The sequence below is a fragment of the Epinephelus moara genome, chromosome 20, assembly GCF_006386435.1.
Source record: "Epinephelus moara isolate mb chromosome 20, YSFRI_EMoa_1.0, whole genome shotgun sequence".
Taxonomy (NCBI): Eukaryota; Metazoa; Chordata; class Actinopteri; order Perciformes; family Serranidae; genus Epinephelus; species Epinephelus moara.
The window spans coordinates 3,905,834-3,928,196 of NC_065525.1; the positions used below are offsets into that span (position 1 = coordinate 3,905,834).

At 40.6% G+C, this 22,363-nt stretch overlaps 1 protein-coding gene across 1 annotated transcript in view; it reads right to left on the bottom strand.

Annotated features, from left to right (window-relative positions):
* LOC126407378 (anoctamin-1-like) overlaps nt 1-22,363 on the bottom strand; it is a 131,031-nt gene that overhangs the window by 24,819 nt on the left and 83,849 nt on the right. The window contains exons 13-21 of the mRNA XM_050072213.1: nt 18,354-18,428; nt 16,172-16,240; nt 15,839-16,040; nt 13,252-13,363; nt 13,018-13,075; nt 7,280-7,380; nt 5,820-5,962; nt 5,098-5,250; nt 4,818-4,870 (exon numbers count right to left, since the gene is read on the bottom strand). Of these exons, the coding sequence (XP_049928170.1) occupies nt 4,818-4,870; nt 5,098-5,250; nt 5,820-5,962; nt 7,280-7,380; nt 13,018-13,075; nt 13,252-13,363; nt 15,839-16,040; nt 16,172-16,240; nt 18,354-18,428 (966 nt within the window). The remainder of the gene's footprint in view (nt 1-4,817; nt 4,871-5,097; nt 5,251-5,819; nt 5,963-7,279; nt 7,381-13,017; nt 13,076-13,251; nt 13,364-15,838; nt 16,041-16,171; nt 16,241-18,353; nt 18,429-22,363) is intronic.

Sequence of the window (22,363 nt, forward strand, 5' to 3'; positions counted from 1 at the left end):
TGTGTGCAGAGCCATCTCAATTATCAGGTTGTAAAATGTCAGGGTGAAATAAAAGAAAATTCCAAGATCATAATAACCTATTGCATACCATCACCTAAGAATTATAAGCTTCTAGCTGACATTTCTGTCACAGTTTAGTTATTCATATATTCCAATTCTGTAACAACTTATTAATGTAGTGTGAGGTGATGTTTAAAGTTATTTGCATTTTTGGACTTTTTATTTAGAAAATAAGTAAAGGTTCATATCATTTATGCCACTTAAAATGCAAAACTTTGACTCAACACCACTCAGAATGTAGATAGAACCATACAATTTGAAGCTGGTGATTTGTACATAATCAAAGTTACAGTGGCATGCAAAAGTCTGGGCACCCCTGGTCAAAATTTTGTTTATTGTGAATAGTTAAGTAGTAGTAGAAGATGAACTGATCTCCAAAAGGCATGAAGTTAATGATTAAACCCTATAATGTTAAAGATGCAACATCTTTTTCAACATTTTAAGTAAGATTAGTGCATTATTTTCTTTGTGTACAATGTATGAGTGAAAATAGGAAAGGAGCAGCAAATGTTTGACATTAGAGCTCTTAGTCAACTTTTACCAGGGTCTCAGACCATAATTAGCTTCTTAAGACTATGGCTTAAGCTAAGGTCTCCTCTGAACAGCTGCCTTGCACTCTGAAAACTAAAATAACTGATGCCCACAAAGCAGGCTATAGCAGACTAAGAATATAGCAAAGTGTTTTCAGGTAGCTGTTTCCTCAATTCATAGTGTAATTAAGAAATGGCAGTTAACAGGAACTGTGGAGGTCAAACTGAGATCTTGAAGAACAAGAAAACTTTCTTAGAGAGCTGCTTGTAGGATTGTTAGAAAAGCAAATCAAACCCCCCGTTTGACTGCAAAGGACCTGCAGGAAGATTTCTCAGACTCAGTGGTGGGTTGCACTGTTCTACTGTGCAGTGACACCTGCACAAATATGACCTTCATGGAAGAGTCATCAGAAGAAAACCTTTCCTGTGTCCTCATCACAAAATTCAGCATCAGAAGTTTACACAGGAACATCAAAACAAGACTGATGCTTTTTGGAAACAAGTCCTGTGGGCTGATTTAAAACAGAACTTTTTAGCTGCAATGAATAATAGCATGTTTGGAGAAAAAAAGGATGCAGAATTTCATGAAAAGAACACCTGTCCAACTGTTAAACACAGAGGTGGATCAATCATGGTTTGGGGCTTGTGTTGCAGCCAGTGGCACAGGGAACATTTCACAGGTAGAGGGAAGAATGGATTCAGTTAAATTCCCAAAAATTCCAAAAAATTCTGGAAGCAAACATCACACCATGTGGTTTCTACAACAGGACAATGATCTGAAACACACCTCCAAATCCACAATGGTGTACCTAAAGAGAACCAAGCTGAAGGTTTTGCCATGGCCCTCACAGTCCCCGACCTAAACATAATTAAAAATCTGTGGCTAGACCTTAAAAGAGCAGTGCATGCAAGACGACTCAAGAATCTTACAGAGCTAGAAGCCTTTTGAGGAATGGGTGGGAATCCCCCAAACAAGAACTGAAAGACTCTTAGCTGGTTACAAAAAATGTTCAGGAGCTGTGATACTCACCAAAGGAGGCACCACTAAGTACTGACATTGCAGAATGTCAAAACTTTTGATTCAGGCCCTTTTACTTTTTTGTTATTTTGAAACTGTGAAAGATTGAAATTCAAATGTAATCTTGCCTAAAATATTAAAGAAAGTTTTAATCATTAACTTCATGCCTTTTGGAGATCAGTTCATCTTCTACTTACTTAACTACTCACAGTAAACGACCAGGTGTGCCCAAACCTTTGCATGCCACTGTACATAAAAAAGCTAATTTGTGCCATGCAACTAGGGTGACCAGACATCCCGCATTGCGTGGGACTGCACAGCATTTCTGTCTCTTTTCACGCGTCACGCAAATTGAGACCATGTCCCGCACAATTGGTTGTCACCCACGCTTGTATTCCCCCCCGGCCAATGAGAAGAAGCTGCATGCAGTGGCCGGCCCACGTGGGCTCTCTGTTTATTGTCAGAGTACCTCACCCCTCCCGCCTGTTATAGCAACTATTTCAACCTCCTCGATAGCAACAGGTGACACTCGTTAGCTAATGACACTTGCGCCGCACGACTGTAGGCTTGTTGGAGATGACCTGCGCCTCGCCTGGAGAGTAGACGAGATGAGGCTACCGCAGCGGGGGGCGGTGACAAAAAGCTGCAGTGAAGTCGGACAGTTTCCCGATAGTTTCCAGCAGCCTTCAGTCCGTACAGGAAGTCACAGACACACATACATCCTGTCTGGAATGATGTCAATTCCTTTAAAAAGTGATCAGACCCATATATCAGTTTGTTTTCAGTCTCCAGTTGTTTTAATTATGATAGAATAATTTATTAAAATGCTTTACAGGTAATCTGTAGTTTATGTTCATGGTTTATCTTCCATTTGATATGAATTCCCCTGTAAATCAGGATCATATCAGTTTGTCCTGTCCCCTCAACTATACAGGCTAAATAAACAGTGCTTGACTGTAAGGTTCATATTTTCAGGGAAAAAAATACAAGACAACAGCTTTCATTAAAGATCAGTCAGATACAGTCAGGGCTTCACATCTGATGTTATTTTAAGAATCTTCACATCCCACTGACCACAAGTCTGTGTTGCTAAATACTTCAATAATTAAAACAGTCCAGTGTTAATATACAGTAGACTCTGTATAGTTTATGATGAATGTATTTAGTCTCTGATGACTAAACTTCGCGCTGGGGGCAGGTATCCCACATTGTCCCTCAGAAACCTACTCCTTGTCCCACATTTGGTTTATTGGGACCTGGTCACCCTGCATGCAACATTATCAAAACATGCAGATGATCTGTGGGAGCTGCACAGAATAATAAGTCATAAACTATACATTTCACAAAAACAGGAAAATTACAACACAAGATATCAATGATCCTTAATGGGCCTTTCCCAAACCGCACCCTACACCCTCTCCCTACCCATTTTCACTCTGTTTTGGCATTCATGCGAAGGGTCCCAAACCAACTAGTGATGAGTGGAAGTAAGTTATAAAACCCTCTGACAGTGAGCTTGCACCGACCCCTTACTGACTATGTGTAACGCTGTATTATGTTTGTCATTGAAAACGCTCCATACAAATAAAGTCTCACAACTACCCTTACAAATGTTAACTGCTCAAACTAAGAAGACATATATAGGCCTATTGTCATACCGATGCTAACATCTTAAAGGTTACATTTTGTTTAGGATATGTATGTGTATATATACATACGTGTGTGTGTGTGTGTGTGTGTGTGTGTGTGTGTGTGTGTGTGTGTGTGTGTGTGTGTAAAGAAATGAAATTTGTAAGTGTGTACAAATTATTGGTAGTTGTGGATAAAAATGTATACAACCTGTCACTTTGATTATAATTTCTGATACATGAATTAGCCTGACTGGATTAGTTTAAAGATTAAAAAAAACATATGGACAACATAATGACTAAAAGCTGACTAAAATATTATGAATTTTGGTCAACTAAAACTCGACTAATACTATGAAGGATAAAAATGACTAAAATGTGACCAAAACTAACTAAGCGTTTTGATCTCAAGACTAAGACTAATTCTAAAATAGCTGTCAAAATTAACACTGTCTAGGATTCACAAATTCGCTTCCAGGACACTGTGGCAATTTACGCTTGTTAGAGGCACTGTGTCTTCTTAAAATACACTTCAGTTTTCACAGGAGATGAACAGTTTCTGCTCATTAGATGCATGAATTCTTTTTCAAAATAAACTTACAACAACAACATCTTGTTTTTTTATTTCTTTAGGTTAAGGCAATAAAAGGACATGATTAGGTTTAAAAAAAAACAAACATCATGGTTTACCATAAAATAAGTCGGTTGTTGTCACTACTGTAGCATGCTACAAATACTAGCGCACTACATTGTTATTAAAATAACTCAATGACTTTTGGTTTCACACGAGAAATGAACAGCGGGCTTGCGGGGCAAAGTTTAATGTCTGTTGGACCCATCCACCTCCACTCCCATCTGGCCTATATAGAGACTTATTTGTTGACTCTAAATGTGATCATAGAATCTAACTTTTAAAAGAGTTAATGTGTGGTACAGCTCTGTTTTTTTTCTTCACCTGATTGTTGCAACGGCCTACTTTGTAGTTTGGTGGGTAGGTTGTTTGGTGTATTATTTTATTTATTCAGAGAATAGCGTTTTTCAATTTTGTATTAAGATTTGTTGATTGTGATGGTTATATACTTTATAGAGCACTAAAGTGTGCACAATGTGGCATTGTTTTCTTTGTTGTTTCCTGTTATAAATAAATAATAAATGTAAATTGTGTATGTGTAGCAGCTGCTAGGTATATATAGATATTTAGACACCTCATTTGTAAGCTAGACAGACATTCCCCTGCTCATTACTGCACACAAATGTACTATATGTACTTAATCCTCAAGCTCAGGAAACCCCACTGTTGCTCGCAGAGAGAAACTTCCCAGCAGGGTGCACTTTGCATGTGCAATTTTTTTATTGTTTAATTTTATTTATTTATTTGCACCAGCACTTCATGCCTGAAAAAAAATAAAATAAATAATATTGGCATGGATCCTTTTTTACCACTTGAGCACCTGCTCTTAAAATTTGCATGTGAGTGTAAACACCCGCAAATTAAAGCGTGTCACTTTTCAAATCCAGTGTAATGGAGTACAGGGCCTACAGTACATACAGCACAATCAACTACACACAGGTTTTACTTACATTGATGATGACAGCCACGTTGGCTACCCCTCTTAGTAGGTTGTACCATATACCTGTAAACATAACAATATGTATCAACTGCTGGGTTTTACATGTAAGACTGCTTTCTTCTGTCTACAGTGCAGGGTAAGGTTGTTTCCTGCAGTTAGTTGGTTGTAATGAATATGTTTACTGGAACATTTACAGCAACAGCATTTCAGTAAGATCTCACTGTATTCCTTCACTAGTAGGTCCTTTCATGCATTTTATGCCTTTTAAAAGTATGCTGAATTTAACCCACCAATGTCTTTGGCCCTTGCTGCCACTGGTCTTCGCAACTCAGTCACAAATTTCTTGGCATCAAGTCGTATTTCAATGATGTTGTTGAGCAGGGCAAAGAGCGGAGCCAGGGGGAAGGATGCCACGAACAACGTAACAAAACCAAACTGGATGACTGGACACAGAAGAAGAGAGAATAATACATTACAAAGTCAATGCCACTAACTGTCAGCCTTATATCTGTGATTAGATCCAGTCTACACTGGATCTATACTTCAGTTATTAAAGCCCTTTACAGGAGTAGGATTGTACAGACCAGTCACCTGAATAAAATGATGACATTTCTGTGAACCTCGAATATATTACATTTACACGTATCATGTCAACATTTCTAAAGTGTCATTGTACACAAGATCACTTTGTCATCAGGAAGTAGAGGGGATGGTGGATTGTGTGTCACTTAAGCAAGACGCCTGCAAAGCTGCAGACCACTGTTTGAGACCAACAAACAACAAAACAGGTTTAGGCTATTCTCATGAACTGTTTGTACGTTGTACGTGTTTATATGAAAAGCAATTCACCAAAATTCATACGTATACCACATAATGATAATCCAGTAAGTCATTTTGGAAGACTGTGATCACCACATTAAATCGTACTTGTGAATGTTCCTCATCTTTTCTTGTCAAGTGCTGAGGACACAACCTAGTGAGTGTGTGTGGGGATATTGCAAGTGGTACTGACTCATTTCCATATATTCAGGTGTTAACCCAGCAAATGGTTCCAGGAAGTGGTCCGTTTCGTATCTCTGCAGCTTCTTCTGTCTCTCTTCTTCTTGAAAAGCCACTTGTTTTGACCGAATGTAGCGAATCAGCTTCTTCAGCTTACTGAGAAACGCACACACACGAAAAGTGAAAACACAAGCATGCACACATTGTCTCTCTCTCCCTGGTGCCTTACAGGTACATAAAGGTGCGTATTCATTTCAATCTACTCCATTTATTATTTTCCTGATTCCCACTGTTGTGGTGGTAGGGCTCCCTCTTAGGGGGTTGTTAATGTAATATTGGAGCCTTTGCACCTAACTTAACAGGAAATAGTGATTTTGGAAAGATCATTTCAGGTTCAGGCCATGGGTACTTTATGACAATGGGCCTCATTCACTAACATGTAAGAAATGTTCTTACGCTGCATACAAAATAAGCGAGCACACAAACTCACTGTTGGGTTCATGACACATGCACTGGTCGATTTTGTTCTTATCACTGTGCCTGTGTTAGTGAATAAGAATCATTCTACACTGACAGGCGTTTGCCCACTATATGCAATAAGCATACCGCCACCTCCTGTAATGATGATAATATAATTTCATGGCACTAAAAACTGATGGGAGAAACTATCTTTGGGCGACTGTGGCTCAGAGGTGGAGCAGATCGTCCGCTAATCAGAGGATTAACACTTTGATCCCGGCTCCTCCAGTCCACATGTTGAAGTATCCATGGGCAAGGTACTGAACCCCAAATTGCTCCTAATGGCTGTTCCATCAGTGTGCGAGTGCGTTTGAATGGTTACTAAGTAGCGGGTGGCACCTTGTATAGTAGCCTCGGCCACTAGTGTGGGACTGCGTGTGTGAATGGGTGAACGTAACATGTAGTGTAAAAGCACTTTGAGTGGTTGGAAGACTAGAGGAGCACTATACAAGTGCAGTCCATTTACCATTTACCATCATTACAGGCAGATTCAAGAAAAGCAATGAAACCAAAACTGTATTATAGTACAGTATAAACATTCTCATTTACTCTATAGTAAGCTAGGACTGAGACACTCATTTGAGGCCCTTTTATCCTAATCAATAATGGTCATAATTACTGGCTATAAAAACTAAGTGCATGCATTAGAAAATTAAGTTTTAAATATTGTCTATTAAAGCCTTTTTAATGAATGCGGTTTTAATATGTTATGCATTTAAGTGGTTACGGTGCGTGTTTACATTTTCGGAGACAGCTGGGCTATCATCATTTGTGCGTACACATGGTAGTTTGCCATACAAAAAAATTTAAATAAGAAAATATTGATGAATCCCAGATTTGTGCATAATTGTTAGTACGCATGGTTTAAGCAGATTTGTGTGCACACACTGTTTGTGAATGAGGCCCAATATGATTTTAATGAAAAGCAACCAAGTTAAAGTAATGCATACTTACGGTACTCCAATCTCAAAAAGATTGTTCTGAATGAGCTGTTTTCCCAACATGGTGATACTCAGCTGGATACACAGCTCCATCAGACAGCCTCCATGGGCACACTGTAAAACAGTCCAAACTACAGTTCAGGACAGCAAAAAGGCATTTTAACAAGCCAGCCTAAAGCAAAATGACATCATATACATGTAAAAATTTAAAGAAGCAACAGACAGCATTTTTGCCTATATATATCATTATGAAAATAATGTGGGTTGCACAGGGTAGTATACACAGTAAAATCAGACTATCAGTGTTTACATAGGTTACTTAGTGACTTTGCAATAAGCTTCTGCTACAATTTAATAATATTGATGCCAGTTGTAACATTTGAATGTTTTAGTAGTGTGTGTGTGTGAGAATGTATAGTGAGCCGATGACTGTTGAAAAATAACTCCGCTGCGCGTCGGGGTTCCATTCCCCTGTCGGGAGTTATTTTTCAACAGTCACCGGCTCACTATACATTATCCCTTACGTGTCTACTGTTGTTTGAACTGATACTGTACATATTGGTATACTTTACTGTGAGTTGTTTGTACTGGTACTGTGCATTCTGGTATAATTATTTGCATTGCTATTTGTTTTTTCTTCAGATAAATCTGATAATTGTTGCTCGGTCTCTTTACTCATTTATTTAGTATAGTGTTCACACACCTTCTCATTCTACATATACATAGAGGTATACTGGTGGCTTTACAGCCTACATTTTGATTATCTCTGATCCCCACTGTCAATTTGGTCCTTGCGACAGTGTGAGCAACACCGCGGACGCTAGGTGGCGCCAAGCTAAAAAAAAAAAACGAATCCTATCTGTTGCCTCTTTAAGGCATTGTGATAGCTTACTAATGACAGCACTTGACCACTCACTGACCTCTGTTCTGAAAAAATAATTGAAACCTAAGTATCACTTAGCTTTTCAGTAGTTCTGGGTATAGCTAGGTAATCTTGAGTTGAGGGGCGTTAATATAGACAGTGTGGCAGTGTGGATTCACCAGGGCCCGTGAGGTGATTGCGTAGTTGGAGTGCCCACTCTCTCTAAAGCAGAGAACAGGCCCTTGCAAGTGATTCAGCCACCTCAGAAATACTCCTGTGTTCAAAGAAGAACACATGTTTAAATACAAATGCTATTTTCTGTTATACATGCCCCCGAGAAGGCAAACCCATCTCGGTCAACTGACCTATACTATAGGGTCATTTTGTATGTCTTACCAGATAAGTAGCAAAAATAAGAAATTAATAGAGGCCATTAAAGAATAGAATCATTATGCAGGAGAACTATTAACACTAATACAGAATAAACACAACTAACTGCAGCAATGAGTCTGTCCAAACTCCCAGTATTGAGTGTACAGTTTGACAATGCTACAGCAACAAACCTGTCTAGGCCCGAATCCCCCGATCCACCCAAGGTATGTCTGGTATTCTGTAGTGTACAAGTAAGGATTCTGTGTCTACAGGAAGCACTGAATGCAAGTATGTATGGGAGCAGCAGTGGAGTTAAGTTGAGCACATGGGTATTAAACCACCTCATACAGCTATGGCACTCCCAGTGGAACACACATGCCCCCACCCACACTGGTTTGAGGATGATACACATTTTATTTATTTATTTGGTTTATTTTTGTAGGGACGGATACAATGTACATAGATAAACCGCAAGCATCCATCCAATGCATATATCCAGGGCTGCTCCTGACCAAATTGGGGCCCTAAGCGAAATTTTGTTTGGAGCCCCCCCTCCCCATCCCAAATTTAATTAAATTTAATTTAAGCGTTTATTTGGAAGGGACAATGCATATTGATGAACATCAGTATAAATACATCTGTAAATATGCCGGAGTTAGCAGAACTGCTAATTTACTTCCGTTGTCCCTTGTTGTACCGTATCATAGGTACAAAATGACCGTTCAACAACATGCCATTTAACTTGACAACCTTTATTAGCACTAACAAATGTACTGTAGTCAAATAAAATAAAAAATTCAACCTGAAATAAATAAATGAATAAATATTAAATAAAAATAACTTCAAACTGAAATAAATAAATAAACAAATCGGAGTCACAAATAGCCATCAATTACTCATCAAAAGAAAGTAACTTCCACCACCTCAATCCCCCACCCTTGATTAAACACCGAAAATAAAATAAAAGAGGGAGACAGACAGGTTTTTCCTATTTAATCTTATTCTGTTATATTTCTCCCTCTCCCCTCTCTCGAGGCATCCGATCTCCTGCCGCCCTCCGCCTCTCCCACCTTAATTAAACACTGAAAACAAAAATAAAAGACAGAGACATTTTTTTTTCTATTTTCATCTTATTTAGCTATATTTCTCCCTCTCCCCTCTCTGGGAGCGTCCAACCTCCCAGCCCCGCACATACTCCTGAGGCTCAGGGTTCCCTCTCGATGGACGACATGTCGACAACTCTTCACCTGCTGCAGCTCTGCAAGTGCCTGCCGGCGCACCCCTCTGATTGGTCAGATGTCGAGTGCTGTCAATCATTGTAGCGACGCATGCGCGGTCAGATTACAGGTCTCGTCTCTTCTTTCCTTCCTCGAGCTGATTCTACGCGCGCCTCACGGTAGCGCATATGTGCATCCATTGCGCATATGCGCAAATTCATCCCCTCGTGCAAAATGTGGCCCTCCATTGAAGATGTGGCCCTACGCACAGCGCGTGAGGGGCGGCCCTACATATATCACAATGTTTATAGAAAATGCTAATTTGCAACATCTGTCCCTAGAAGGGCTTTTAAGAAAAAACTGGATCAGAAAAATAAAGAGGTACAGTAGAGATAAACTATGTATAACAAAGTACAATAAAGCACACATCTAAAAACAAAGCATTTAAAAAACTAAACATGAGTACAAGCCTGTTGCTGAATCAGCCAGGATTTGGTAGCTCTCTTAAAGATGGTGAAGTTTGCAGCAGATTTCAAGTGACCAAGTAGCAAGTTCCAAGACTTTGCTTCTTTCACAGAAAAAGCTGTCTGAGCAAAGGATGCTTTACTGAATGGAACTTTACAATTTCCATTTGAAGCTGCTCTAGTGGATCTGCTGCAACTCTGTAGTCTCTGGATGTATTTACAGAGAGGCTGAGGAGCAAGGCCATTTAAACATTTAAACACAAGCTTTACATAATGAAAATCAACAAAATTTGCAAAGCTTAGGATCTTGTATTTACTTAAAATGTGACAGTGATGGTACCTTATTTGTTTTCTATCAAAGATTTTCAAGGCCTGATTGTAAAGACCCTCTATGGATTTAGCTACAGACTAGTTGGCCTGAGACCAGACCGTTAAACCACAGGACAGATGTGACAATATCACTGAGTTTAGAAATAACAAGGCACAGTCAAATGTCAAGCAATTTCTTATCATTTTAAAACACCTAAGGTTAGCCTTGACCGTTTTACAGATCTTTTTCACATGGCTTTTAAAATTTAACTGAGAATCATATGACCAATATGATCAAGTGACTGTTTTATGTTTTCTAATAGTACACAAGTAGCTGACTCGGTGGAATGATTATGTCTAAAACCAAATGGTAAAGGGTGCAGATAAAGATTTGTCTCCAGATAATGTAGCAACTGTTCTGAGACCACCCTCTCCAGCACTTTAGACAGGACTGAAAGGAGACTGATAGGTCTATAGTTACTCATCTCTTCAGCATTCCCAAATTTTAAAATAGGCATTACCAAGGCATTTTTCCATCCGTCTGGGAATTGCCCAGTTTTGTGTGAGGGGCTGCATATTGATTCACTCAGCCCTTCTCTCTCTGTTGTTTATCATGAGGCTACTGCTGTGACAGTGGGAGCTCTAGGTCTGGTGGGACAGAATCACACACACAGTGACAGGGCTAGCTGTTGGCATCATATTGCTAACGTTAACAAAAGGTTATTAAAATGGGTTTAACAGCAGAGTTGAGCTGTTTGGTGTCAGTGTAAAATGAATGGCTCAGTGTTGAATGTTGGGATGTTAACCACTGCTGTGGGGCTTTGGCCCACCTAGCAGAACATGGTAGGATGGGATGAGATCATACAAGTAAACAACAATCCCCAAAAAACGGTCCGCAAAATTCTGGAGGGACAGATAATCACCTGAAAATAGGAAGCGTCATGTTTTTGTCACCTTAGAATTTATATCTACATAGGGAGCAGGTTCTTGTCCATGGAGTCAGACATGTTGCACTGCCATGTTTCAAACAGAACACTGTCTCTAGATAGGGTGATTTGCATTGTCACATCAGCCAGCGTAGTTTATCTCAGCAGCATTGGAGAAATACTGATTTTTTTCATTCATTCATTCATCTTCTAACCGCTTCATCCTCTTGAGGGTCGCGGGGGGGCTGGAGCCTATCCCAGCTGACATCGGGCGAGAGGCAGGGTACACCCTGGACAGGTCACCAGACTATCACAGGGCTGACACATAGAGACAAACAACCATTCACACTCACATTCACACCTACGGACAATTTAGAGTTATCAATTAACCTAGTCCCCAATCTGCATGTCTTTGGACTGTGGGAGGAAGCCGGAGTGCCCGGAGAGAACCCACGCTGACACGGGGAGAACATGCAAACTCCGCACAGAAGGGCTCCCACACCCGGGATCGAACCGGCAACCCTCTTGCTGTGAGGCGACAGTGCTAACCACCACACCACCGTGCCGCCCTGATTTTTTTTATTTTTATGTTTTACATGAAACTGCTGTATTCAGTGTTTTTACCAGTTTAAATTACCAGGTCAATTTGTTTTGGAGAGGATGAGACCTCCCAGTAAAAACCTCCTGAACATCTGGATCTTATGTTATCAAAGAAAAAAGGTGAGCACACGTCAGCAGGTGCTAGACTAGTGGCCCATCTCCAACGTGCTATGAAACTGCTTTGTTTAGTTTTTTTGCCAGTTTAAGTCACCAGGTCGGTTTGTTTTGGAAAGGAAGAGATCTCTGCAGATAATGGCTCCGGTAAAAACCTCATGAACATCTGGATCAGAAAAAAGATGAGCATCAGCAGGTGTTCGCAGCCTGTCTGTGAAGAGCCAAACAGTGTAGGAGAAACACTGAAACTTGTAACATGACCATGAACATGTGTTTTTACTGGTTTTAATCACCTGGTTTGTTTGTTTTGCAGAAAAAGAGAGCTCTGCAATTAATTCAGCTGCCCGTAAAAACTTTCTTGACAATGAACACTAAGAATTCGAAACAGGAGAAGTTTCACCTGATTGCAATCTGTAATCCTCTCTGCCTGAGGTCACTAAATCCCCCTAAATCTTACAGCTAGTAGCTCCATCCCTGGCTGGTTGTTAGTGTGGCTATATATTGTATAGGACTTGACAGTGGGAACTAGAATGTGAGGGTTTTTGTCAGTGTCTGCAAGGCTGTGGCTATTTCCTGGAAGCAGTATGTAACACTCAAAAAATCCAAGGACATCCCAAACTCAAAACAGTATCAGTAGAAAAGATTGGTTCATTATTGTTCACAGTACAATTTGAATGTTTTATCAAATATATGTTTTATTGAATTGAATTTCCAATGTTGTTTATCAAGGTAAGAGTGAACAATGTAAATGTCAGTACAGTGGAATACAGTAGAGTTTGTGCTCAATACCATGTGACCATGGTCTTGAGTCACATAACAAATGAAATGAAATATAAACAAGGGTGCAAATTGATTGTTAATAGCATGTGAAAATGTATAAACCTTACCTCTTCCATTCTGTAGGATTCAAACACATACAGGTAGCTGCCTGGTCTGCCTACCAGTCTAGAGTGAAAAATAAATGAAAGGGTTAAGAGTAGATAAAGAGTGTTCCTTGTCTTAAAACGTTTATTATGTTTGCTATTTACTAAAATTCTATGAGTGGCTAAACATATTGGAATAACAGAAAAAGTATCTGAAACCTACAAATTAAAATTTTAAAATACAGTGATGTTACCAACCTTCCTCTGAAGAAAGCAATATAGATGATGGGGGTGAAAGCATTGACAAACTTGAGGATGAAGGTCTTGAAGATTAGTCGTTCCTCAAAACTCTTGTCTGTCTTAGGAACCTCTAAAAATGAACAGATAAGTTCCTTAGATTTTTTGCAATAGGCAATGAAAAATAGGCAATGCCATTGCTTCTGAATACAACTGTGGCTAGTGTAATTTTTAATTTACCCATTTAAATGTTATTAAGCTGAAATGTATGCATAATTAAGGGCATGGCCACTTTGAGTGACAGGTAGAAACCGTTTAAAAGTTGCTACCATGGCAACGTTGGTTGGATCACATAACTATGTTGTAACCCCAGATTTACAGAGTAGCCATAGCTGTCGCTATTTCAGTGGGCTTTCAGTTCACATTTGGTCACCTAAAAAAGTTTGGTTGTACTAAAAGAGCCCCTAAGAAATCATATATATTTAGTTTTTCTGTTAAGTAAATTATATCTAATAGTTTGAATTCTGTCTTTTACTAGCAAAAATTAGCATTGACTACAAAGCTAGCAGCTAACATTAGAGTTATCTCCAACCACTTGTCTACATGTGGTCACTTCTGGCTTCAAATAAACAAGATGGTGACGGCCAAAGTGCTAAACTCTGTCTATGGATGTACTCCCAGCTGGGCCTGAAATTGATGGCAAACTGTTGGGCAAAACTGCTGACTCCTGCCTTGCCACACAGTCCAAGCTAGGAGCTAAAGAAACCAAAAACAATAAACTTGAACCAGAAGGTATCTCCACAGATGTTGCACCAAGCAGAGTGAGGCACAGAATCAGATGTCATATTCCTGCGATCACTAATGGAGGGGCCTTAGACAAAACTGTGGAACTGCAGGTGGAAGTGATGACCTTGATAGATTGTAAAGACAGATTCGGTCGCCATCATATTTTAACTTAACTTAACTTAACCCCTCCATTGCCACTTTTGGATGCTCAGGGACAGTGTGTCAATTTCAACTTGTTACATGCATTGTCTTTTTGCAAATTCACCTCCTGTGTTCACAGAACAGATACAATTCCCACCCCTTAAATGCATACATTTTAGTTTCAAAATACACTTCCAAGGTAAGTTTACTTTGTTTTTAGGTTCACTTCCTTAGGATTAGGCATCAAAAGCACATGGTTAGGTTTATAAAAGAACATCATGGGTTGGGTTAAAATACTACCTTACTAACATACATAACATTTTGTATGTCACATCACATCAGTCACATACGTGACATACTACGCTACATTGTTAAAAAAAAACTCACTGTAAGCTTTTGGTTTCACACAGGACACAAACAGATGTCTCCTGGGTGAAAGTCCTGTGTTTGTTTGACTCATCCGCCCTACACAAACTTTCTCGCTCTTTATTCTACGGCAGTTGCTCAGACTGTCAGATTATGCCCGGTGCATAGTGCTCACTAACTGATGCTGAGAGCCCCTAACCTAGTGTCAGTATTTGATGAGTTGGGAGTGATTGTAGGTCCCCTATCCTCACTGATGGGCACGCAGGAGGTGTGCACGAATTAGGCACAAAAATCCTCCACCCTCTTGGCCGAGGTAAGGGTTAACGAGTGCTGTCTAATTCAAGGGCTTGATATCAGACGCATTAGCTAAAACAATAATATCAAGAAAAACCTACACATTCTCAATCAGACCTCGTCACATATCATATCATATACGTTTGGTCATGGACTTTCCACGTTGAGTTATGACATGCAAAGTACCCTGGGTGTGTTGGTTGTTGACATTCTGGGATGACATGTCAACTTCAGCCTGTTACATGCATTGTCTGTTTTCAAAACACACTTCTGTTTCACAAGAAATGTACCGTTTGCATACATTCTCTTTCAAAATAAGTTTATCACCACCTGAGGCAGCACAGTGCTATAGTGGTTAGTACTGTCGCCTCACAGCAAGAGGGTTCCTGGTTCAATCCCAGGAGGGAGCCCTTCTGTGCGGACCCCTTCTGTACCCTGCCTCTCGCCCAATGTCAGCTGGGATAGGCTCCTGCCCCCTGCGACCCTCAAGAGGATAAGCAATTACGAAAATGGATGGATGGTTCAACACTGTTTCCTCCAACAACAAACTCACATGGTTACGCTTTGTTAACACACACATGTGGTTTGGTTTAGGAAAAAAGAACATGGTTTGGCTCTACAATCTTATGGACATCCTGGGTGAAAGTCAATGGTTGTTGGACCCATCCACCAGCCCCTCCTGCACGCTCTACTCGGACTTTGGCCCCCTTAACTTTAGTTGTTGTTCCTCCGCGTTTCCGTGACACCACCGTGCGGCCTTAAACAATAACAGCGACCAGCCTCGTATCATGCCGACATGAAAGGATAGCTTTTTTTCATCTGTGTCTGATGATGGAAGTCACTGACCAAGCACTGGTTTTTGACGACTTCTGAGTGAGACTGGAAAAACAATGCCTGTTAACTGAATGAGAGGGCAACAGAGTGACCCACTATATTTCCTTTGGTAAAACGTGCCATTGTCCACTATTATCATAGCTGTGACCCATTGACCTGTTAACTGTCTACACCTAACTTAACTTACCCAACACAGTGAGCCATCGTGCCACAGCTCCGTACACCTCATCCAGTATGAGGATGACCACCAGGTTGATGATGGCTGCAGTGGTTTTAACCGTCAGTTGAACATGACTCCGTGTAACTGGATTGGAGCTCATGTGAAGAGCGGCTTTGGTAGAGATCCGGTAGAGGATCACACCAAATACAATGGCAAACGTAACACCAATCTGCCAATAAAAAAAGGTTGACAGGATTACAAACAGAATACAGCTGTGAGGTTAATAGAAATAATCACTCCACAATGTTTCTCTAAATCATCAATCATACACAGTGTATGCATAGAACCAGGTTTTCTTACCATTAACAGCATCATGACAATGTTAGTCATGTAGGCTGGGAGGCGGTCTTGACATGTGAGCTTTTCAATCTAAAAATCAATTCATGAAACATATATTTACTAGAACTGTGACATGCAACTTTAGTAAAGTGCACTGTAACTGCAGACTTTAAAAAAAGTTTTGTCAAATGCAAAGCTGATGGATAGCTGATTCTTCAACTCCTTTAGTTAACCTGAGATTTCATGGCCCCAACACTCAACTAATGCCAGGTTAAGATTACAGGACATTTTCGTCTGTTCTGACAGTCACTATGTAAGATTAGGTGATTGATCTGTCAGACATGACAGACTACACATTGGTCCATGACCATTCATCCCTGGTTGTCTTTCACAATGTGCGTGATGTCATCGGATTATCCTTGTCCTGTTTTTATTATTACTATTATTATTATAGTCACTGTGGATGCTCATGTGCCAGCCGAACTGTTAATGTAGTAATGTATAAAGTGCTACCAGATGGCAGGCAGTGCATTAGTCACTGAATCCTCCACAAGAAGTTCCTGCAAATGTTTCACAATAAAGCCTTTTAAGAAAATGAAGGGATTCTCTCAACTGAAATTATAAAGGGATACAGGAAGTGTTAAGTTCAAAATTAAGGCATGATGCATTAAATTTAACAGGACAAACTGGAGCAGATTAGAAGTAAAAATACAAAAATACAGAGGGAATGAGAAATAAAGGCCTGAGTCTAGAAATAAGGGCCTGTAGTCTGTTTCAAATGAAGTTGGTACCCTCTGCAGTTGCAGTATATAAAAGCCCCGCCACTATTTGTGATTTTTATTACTTTACATCCTTCTCCATTATGAAGAAATAACATTCTTTGCCGGCTTGATGCTAAAATGCACGGGTTGCTTAAGTGCCTCTGCTGTTTCACGCCATAATTTTTCCCTTTTTCTCTGTCATGGTAACATCCCTAGAGGAAATATCACAAAGGCTGAGGTTTTGTTGCTATACAGTTGTCCACGTCAGCAGATCACTCTGTGTTTCTATTGGTCAAAGTGACGGCTGTGATGGGAAGACAAAAAGAAAATCAAACATGCTACACTTTCTGTCTGGATGTCGTGAGGCATCACAGATGCAGTGTCGCTTGTCATCTTCTATGACACACTACATGAGATGAAACAATGGATTACTGCGCACCCAAGCCAACACCATACGATGGTCGTGTTGGGCTATAATCAGGCTGATATCGTGTAGCCTGAATCCAGCATAAAGCAGAGCTCATTGTTGCACATCTGGACTTGGAGCCAGTTGAAGAGGAGCAAAATGCAGTGTTTTTAACAGTATTTAATATATTATCTATTCATTATCTATAACTGAGCCTTGAGGGACTGAAGCCTCTCCAGGTATACAACATATGTAAATGTGTTGATCAGGTATATACAGTTCATTAACTAGGCATGAAAATAACACACTGTGAAATAATCTAGGGGTGAAAAATAACTTGAAGGCTATAAAAAGTGCTCTAAAATATAAATGACTTTGTAAAGCTATAAACACACTGAGGTTTCAGCTGGTTGCAATCTACAATTCTCACTGCTAGATACAAGTACTCCTCCAAATTCTTACATATTGGACCTTTAAAGATGTATTGTTAAACATGACAGTCTGACCTCTCTGACATTTCTCTTGGGCTTATGTCGGTACTGTTTTGCTTTGCTAGCATCTTAGATAAACCAAATCTACTAGCACAGAAGCTGAGCAGTGTACTGCTGTAGACGGGGCTGCAGCAAAATGTATTTTACTAACCTAAAAAAAAGTCACACCTAAAAAATCAATTTCTGTCTAAGTGTACACTATATTTGGAATATTTGCTCTTGCTTTACCTTATCACCCAATCACTCAGCAGTAAACCAGCAACTCCAATGTTCTGCTAAGTAAAATTACTGTTTTTTTCAAAGGAGTCTAGTGGCTTTGAGATAACAACTTCAACTGCCCTTCAGAAAAGGCTGTCTACCTGCAAGGTAAACCAGTGACAATACTCTAACTATAGCCTGCATTTAAACTAGTAATGATTTTGTAGGTGGCAAAAAACTAACCAATTGAGGCAGCTTAGCGCCATGCGAATTTATGTACGTGACACAGGGGGATTCTATCCTGATGATGTTTTTTAAACAAACAATGTGATTCATTCTGTATTTACCTTGTGCTGAGATTTCTGATCTTTGCTCAGAGACTTCTGCATGACCCTGAATTCATATTCGGCCCTGGGGTGGTCCTGTGATGGTGAGACAAAAAGAAATGACAGACATAAACAGTGAAAACACATAGAAGAACAGTTAAATCAAAATGGAACAGATGGATATGTACCCCCATGGTGGAGGAAACTAGTCTGTCCGAGAGCTGTTTTAAAAGGCATTTAAATAAAATACATCAATCCTAAAATACAGATGTGATGTGTAAATCATAAATCAAAATCAATCAAATAACTGTTGGAAACATTAATAAAACAAAACAAACAACAAAAATTGTTGGAGCAGAGGGTCTATGCAAGACGTCTGCCTGCAGACAGACTGAAGGGTTCAGAGTTTCCAGAGTGTCTGACAAGACTGAATCATGGCAGCCAATGTGAGAAAAGAAAAGAAGGTACTGCTGCTTTTCTGCTAACTACATCCTTCAAGTTGCAATGTGCATTCCCACTTCCCCTTATCAGAACCCAGCTAAAACAAAAGTAGAACAAAGGGGGGTGTTTGGAATACATTTGTTAATATGTATTTTCTGCATTTTTTACATGAGTAAGATGATGAGGGTTTGTGCCAGTTATTGTGTTTAAAAGATGCCCACAGCGCAGTATGCATTTACATGTATGCATTTGAGTATCTTGAGTGTCCTTGAGAATTTGTTGTACTGTAAATTTGTTGTTCCATAAATTAGTTCAATCAAAGTAAATAACAATGTGTTAATGCCAGTATTGAACGGTTATGTAGTGACCCCTCTGTTCAACAAAGGTTTATAGGTCAGGCTTATACAGGTCAGCATGCAAAAGTTTGGTCACCCGTGGTCAAAAATTATTTTCTGTGAATAGGTAAATAAGCAGAAGATTAACTGATCTCCAAAAGGCATGAAGTTGATTATGGAATATGCTTTTCAACATTTTAAGCAAAATTTATGCATTAATTTTGTTTTTGTACAATTTTAGAGTGAGAAAAGGAAAGGAGCACCATCATGCAAAAGTTTCGGCACCCCAAGACATTTAAGCTCTCAGACAACTTTTACCAGGGTCTCAGACTTTAATTAGCTTGTTAGGCCTCAGGCTTGTTCACACTCATCATTGGGAAAGACCAGCTGAATTTCAAAGCTTTTTAAATTCTCTGACTCCTAATACCTTGTACCATCAATCAGCAGCCATGGGCTCCTCTAAGCAGTTGCGCTCTGAAAACTAAAATAACTGATGTCCACAAAGCTGTTTCTTCGGTTTGTAATGCAATTAAGAAATGGCATTTAACAGGAACTGTGGAGGTCAAGTTGAGGTCTTGAAGACCAAGAAAACTTTCTGAGAGAGCTGCCTGTAGGACTGCTAGAAAGGCAAATAAAACCCCTGTTTGACTGCAAAAGACCTGCAGAAAGATTTATCAGACCCTAAAGTGGTGGTGTACTGTTCTACTGTGCAGCAAAACCTTCACAAATATGACCTTCATGGAAGGCTCATCAGAACAAAACCAGTATTGTGGGCGGATGAAGTTCAAATAGAACTTTTTCAACGCAGTAAGCAAAGGTATGTTTGGAGAATGAACTGTCCAACCGTTAAACACAGGGGTGGATCAATCATGCTTTGGGCTTGTGTTGCAGTCAGTGTCATGGGGAACTTTTCCGGGTACAGGGAAGAATGGATTTAGTTAAATTTCTGCAAATTCTGGAGGCAAACATCACGCCATCTGTAAAAAAAAAAAAAAAGCTGTAGACGAATAGAGAATGGCTTCTACAACGGGGTAATGATCCTAAACACATCTTGATATCTACAATGGACTACCTTTCAATTCAAATAAACACAAGGGGCTTTAGTTTCCCGGCGCGACGCAGGGTGGCGAACCCCGTGCAGAGCTAGTTTTGAGCAGCGCAACCCGAGGCGCGCTGAGATGGGTGTTGCAGCGCAGCAGGGGGATGTGACAACAGATCCAGCTGGGCGCAGTGACAGTTTCGTGCCAAAAGGCTTCGCCGAAGGTGCGCTAAAAGCTCGCCAGCTGAAACCAGGTCTACTGTCAGCGCAGGCGGAGCGCAGCTGGTGTAAGTGGAAGTTTGGCTGACCAGCGGACAGTGCGCACACGTCACCAAAACCTCACAGGCAGGTTTCCAGAATGTCAGGCACATAAACGATGCAATAAATACCCACACAAACCACTACTCAATGCAACTATCTGCAATCAGTACATAAATGTATCTCTATATCGACAGTCCCGTCACATCTGATGTGAGATCAAAGGGGATTGGCACCGTTTGGCACGCTTGGCAACCATAATGGAAACTCAACCTGATTTGATTAACACAGCTGCAAACTAATGAGTTTACATCCCTCGCAGCCAACCACAAACAGCCACAGCATCAGATAGGGAGTATTTATTCAGCATCTGTCATATTAGAAAAGTCAAAAGAAAAGAAACAGAGTGAGACTGCGAGAGAGAAAGAGAGAGCACACGCGCGCACGAGAGAAACGCAACATTGATTTACAACTGTGGTGACCTCCTCCCAGGCTACCTTTGCATCATCAGCCCGTGGAGGTCTGCCCGCAGTTCCGTATATTCGGACACTGCGAGCTTGGACCTCCCAGACCAAAACATCATTTTCCTCCTGTTAGAAGTTTGGCCATCTTGGGGCGTTGGTGGCTTAGTGATAGAGCAAGCGCCCCATGTACAAGGCTGTTGCCGCAGCAGCCCAGGTTCGACTCCAGCCTGTGGCCCTTTGCTGCATGTCACTCCCCCCCCCCCCCCCTCACGCTTGTCTGTCCTATCAAATAAAGGCTAAAAATGCCAAAAAAAAATATCTTTAAGAAGTTTGGCCGTCTTACGCTGCGGCTCTCTTCTGCCATGGCAAATTGAGTAAACTCTCATTACGCCTTCGCGCGGCGCATTTAAGGGCGAGGATGGGGCTCATTTGATTGGTGTGATGTGTGTAAAACCCACTCCACGCCCCGCACCAACCCAATAACCTCCTTTACCTTACTTACACATGGCTTTCTCAGCCCAAACAGCACCGCAACCTTAAACCAAACCCAGGCTCCATACATGCAAGCTCCAGGTAGAAGCAGTGCTGATACTACCTTTCCTAGCACATTCACCATACTCTATTTCACACGCTACATAGCATAACCACAATATAAGTTAAATTTAAAGGAGATAAATAAACTTACAACTTTCTGCCATGGTTCGCATCCTGTAGGCGATATTTTTGTGGGCGTGTTACACCAAAACCTGTTTCCCCCGGCAATATTTTTGCAAGTGCACCATTGCTGTGGCACCGCCAAGAACGATTGTGATTGGTTGAAAGAAATAAAAAAAGCCAGGGCATTTTTCGATTGTGATTGGTTGAAAGAAATAAAAAAAGCCAGGGCATTTTTTTTTCTCCAATCTTAAAGTGAGAGTCGGCGCAGCCAGACCTTTCTTTTCTTGAGAAAGGTCTGGTGAGCGAGACTACCTTCAACCAAACCCAGGCTCCGTACATACGAGCTCCAGGTAGAAGCAGTGCTGATACCACCTTTCCAAGCACATTCACCATACTCACAAGCTACATAGCATAACTACAATATAAGCTAATGTTAAAGGAGCTAAATAAACTTACAGGATCAGCAAACACACACACCTTGCAGCATGGTCTCAAACAAAAGGGATTCAAACAGGCCACTCCCACACTTAAATAACCTTCCTCTTCCTGGATTTCCTCCTGAGAGGAAGTGGATCTCTCCACCTGATCTCAAGGAGTTCTGCACTCTGCTTAGTAGTTCCCCCTGCTGGCCCCCAACTGACATTATTTCTTCGCTTCCAGATCCATTGGCTACATCTAACTGCTTCATCTGACATTTCCTTCACTGTCTTCCTCAAACTCTGTCCCCGCACTCCGAGTTCCCCCAGGAGTGAGACAGCTGATCTTGCTATAAATCCCCTACACCCCACTTCCACTGGACAAATCCTAGTTTTCGCATCCTCGCTGCTCAGCTTCTGC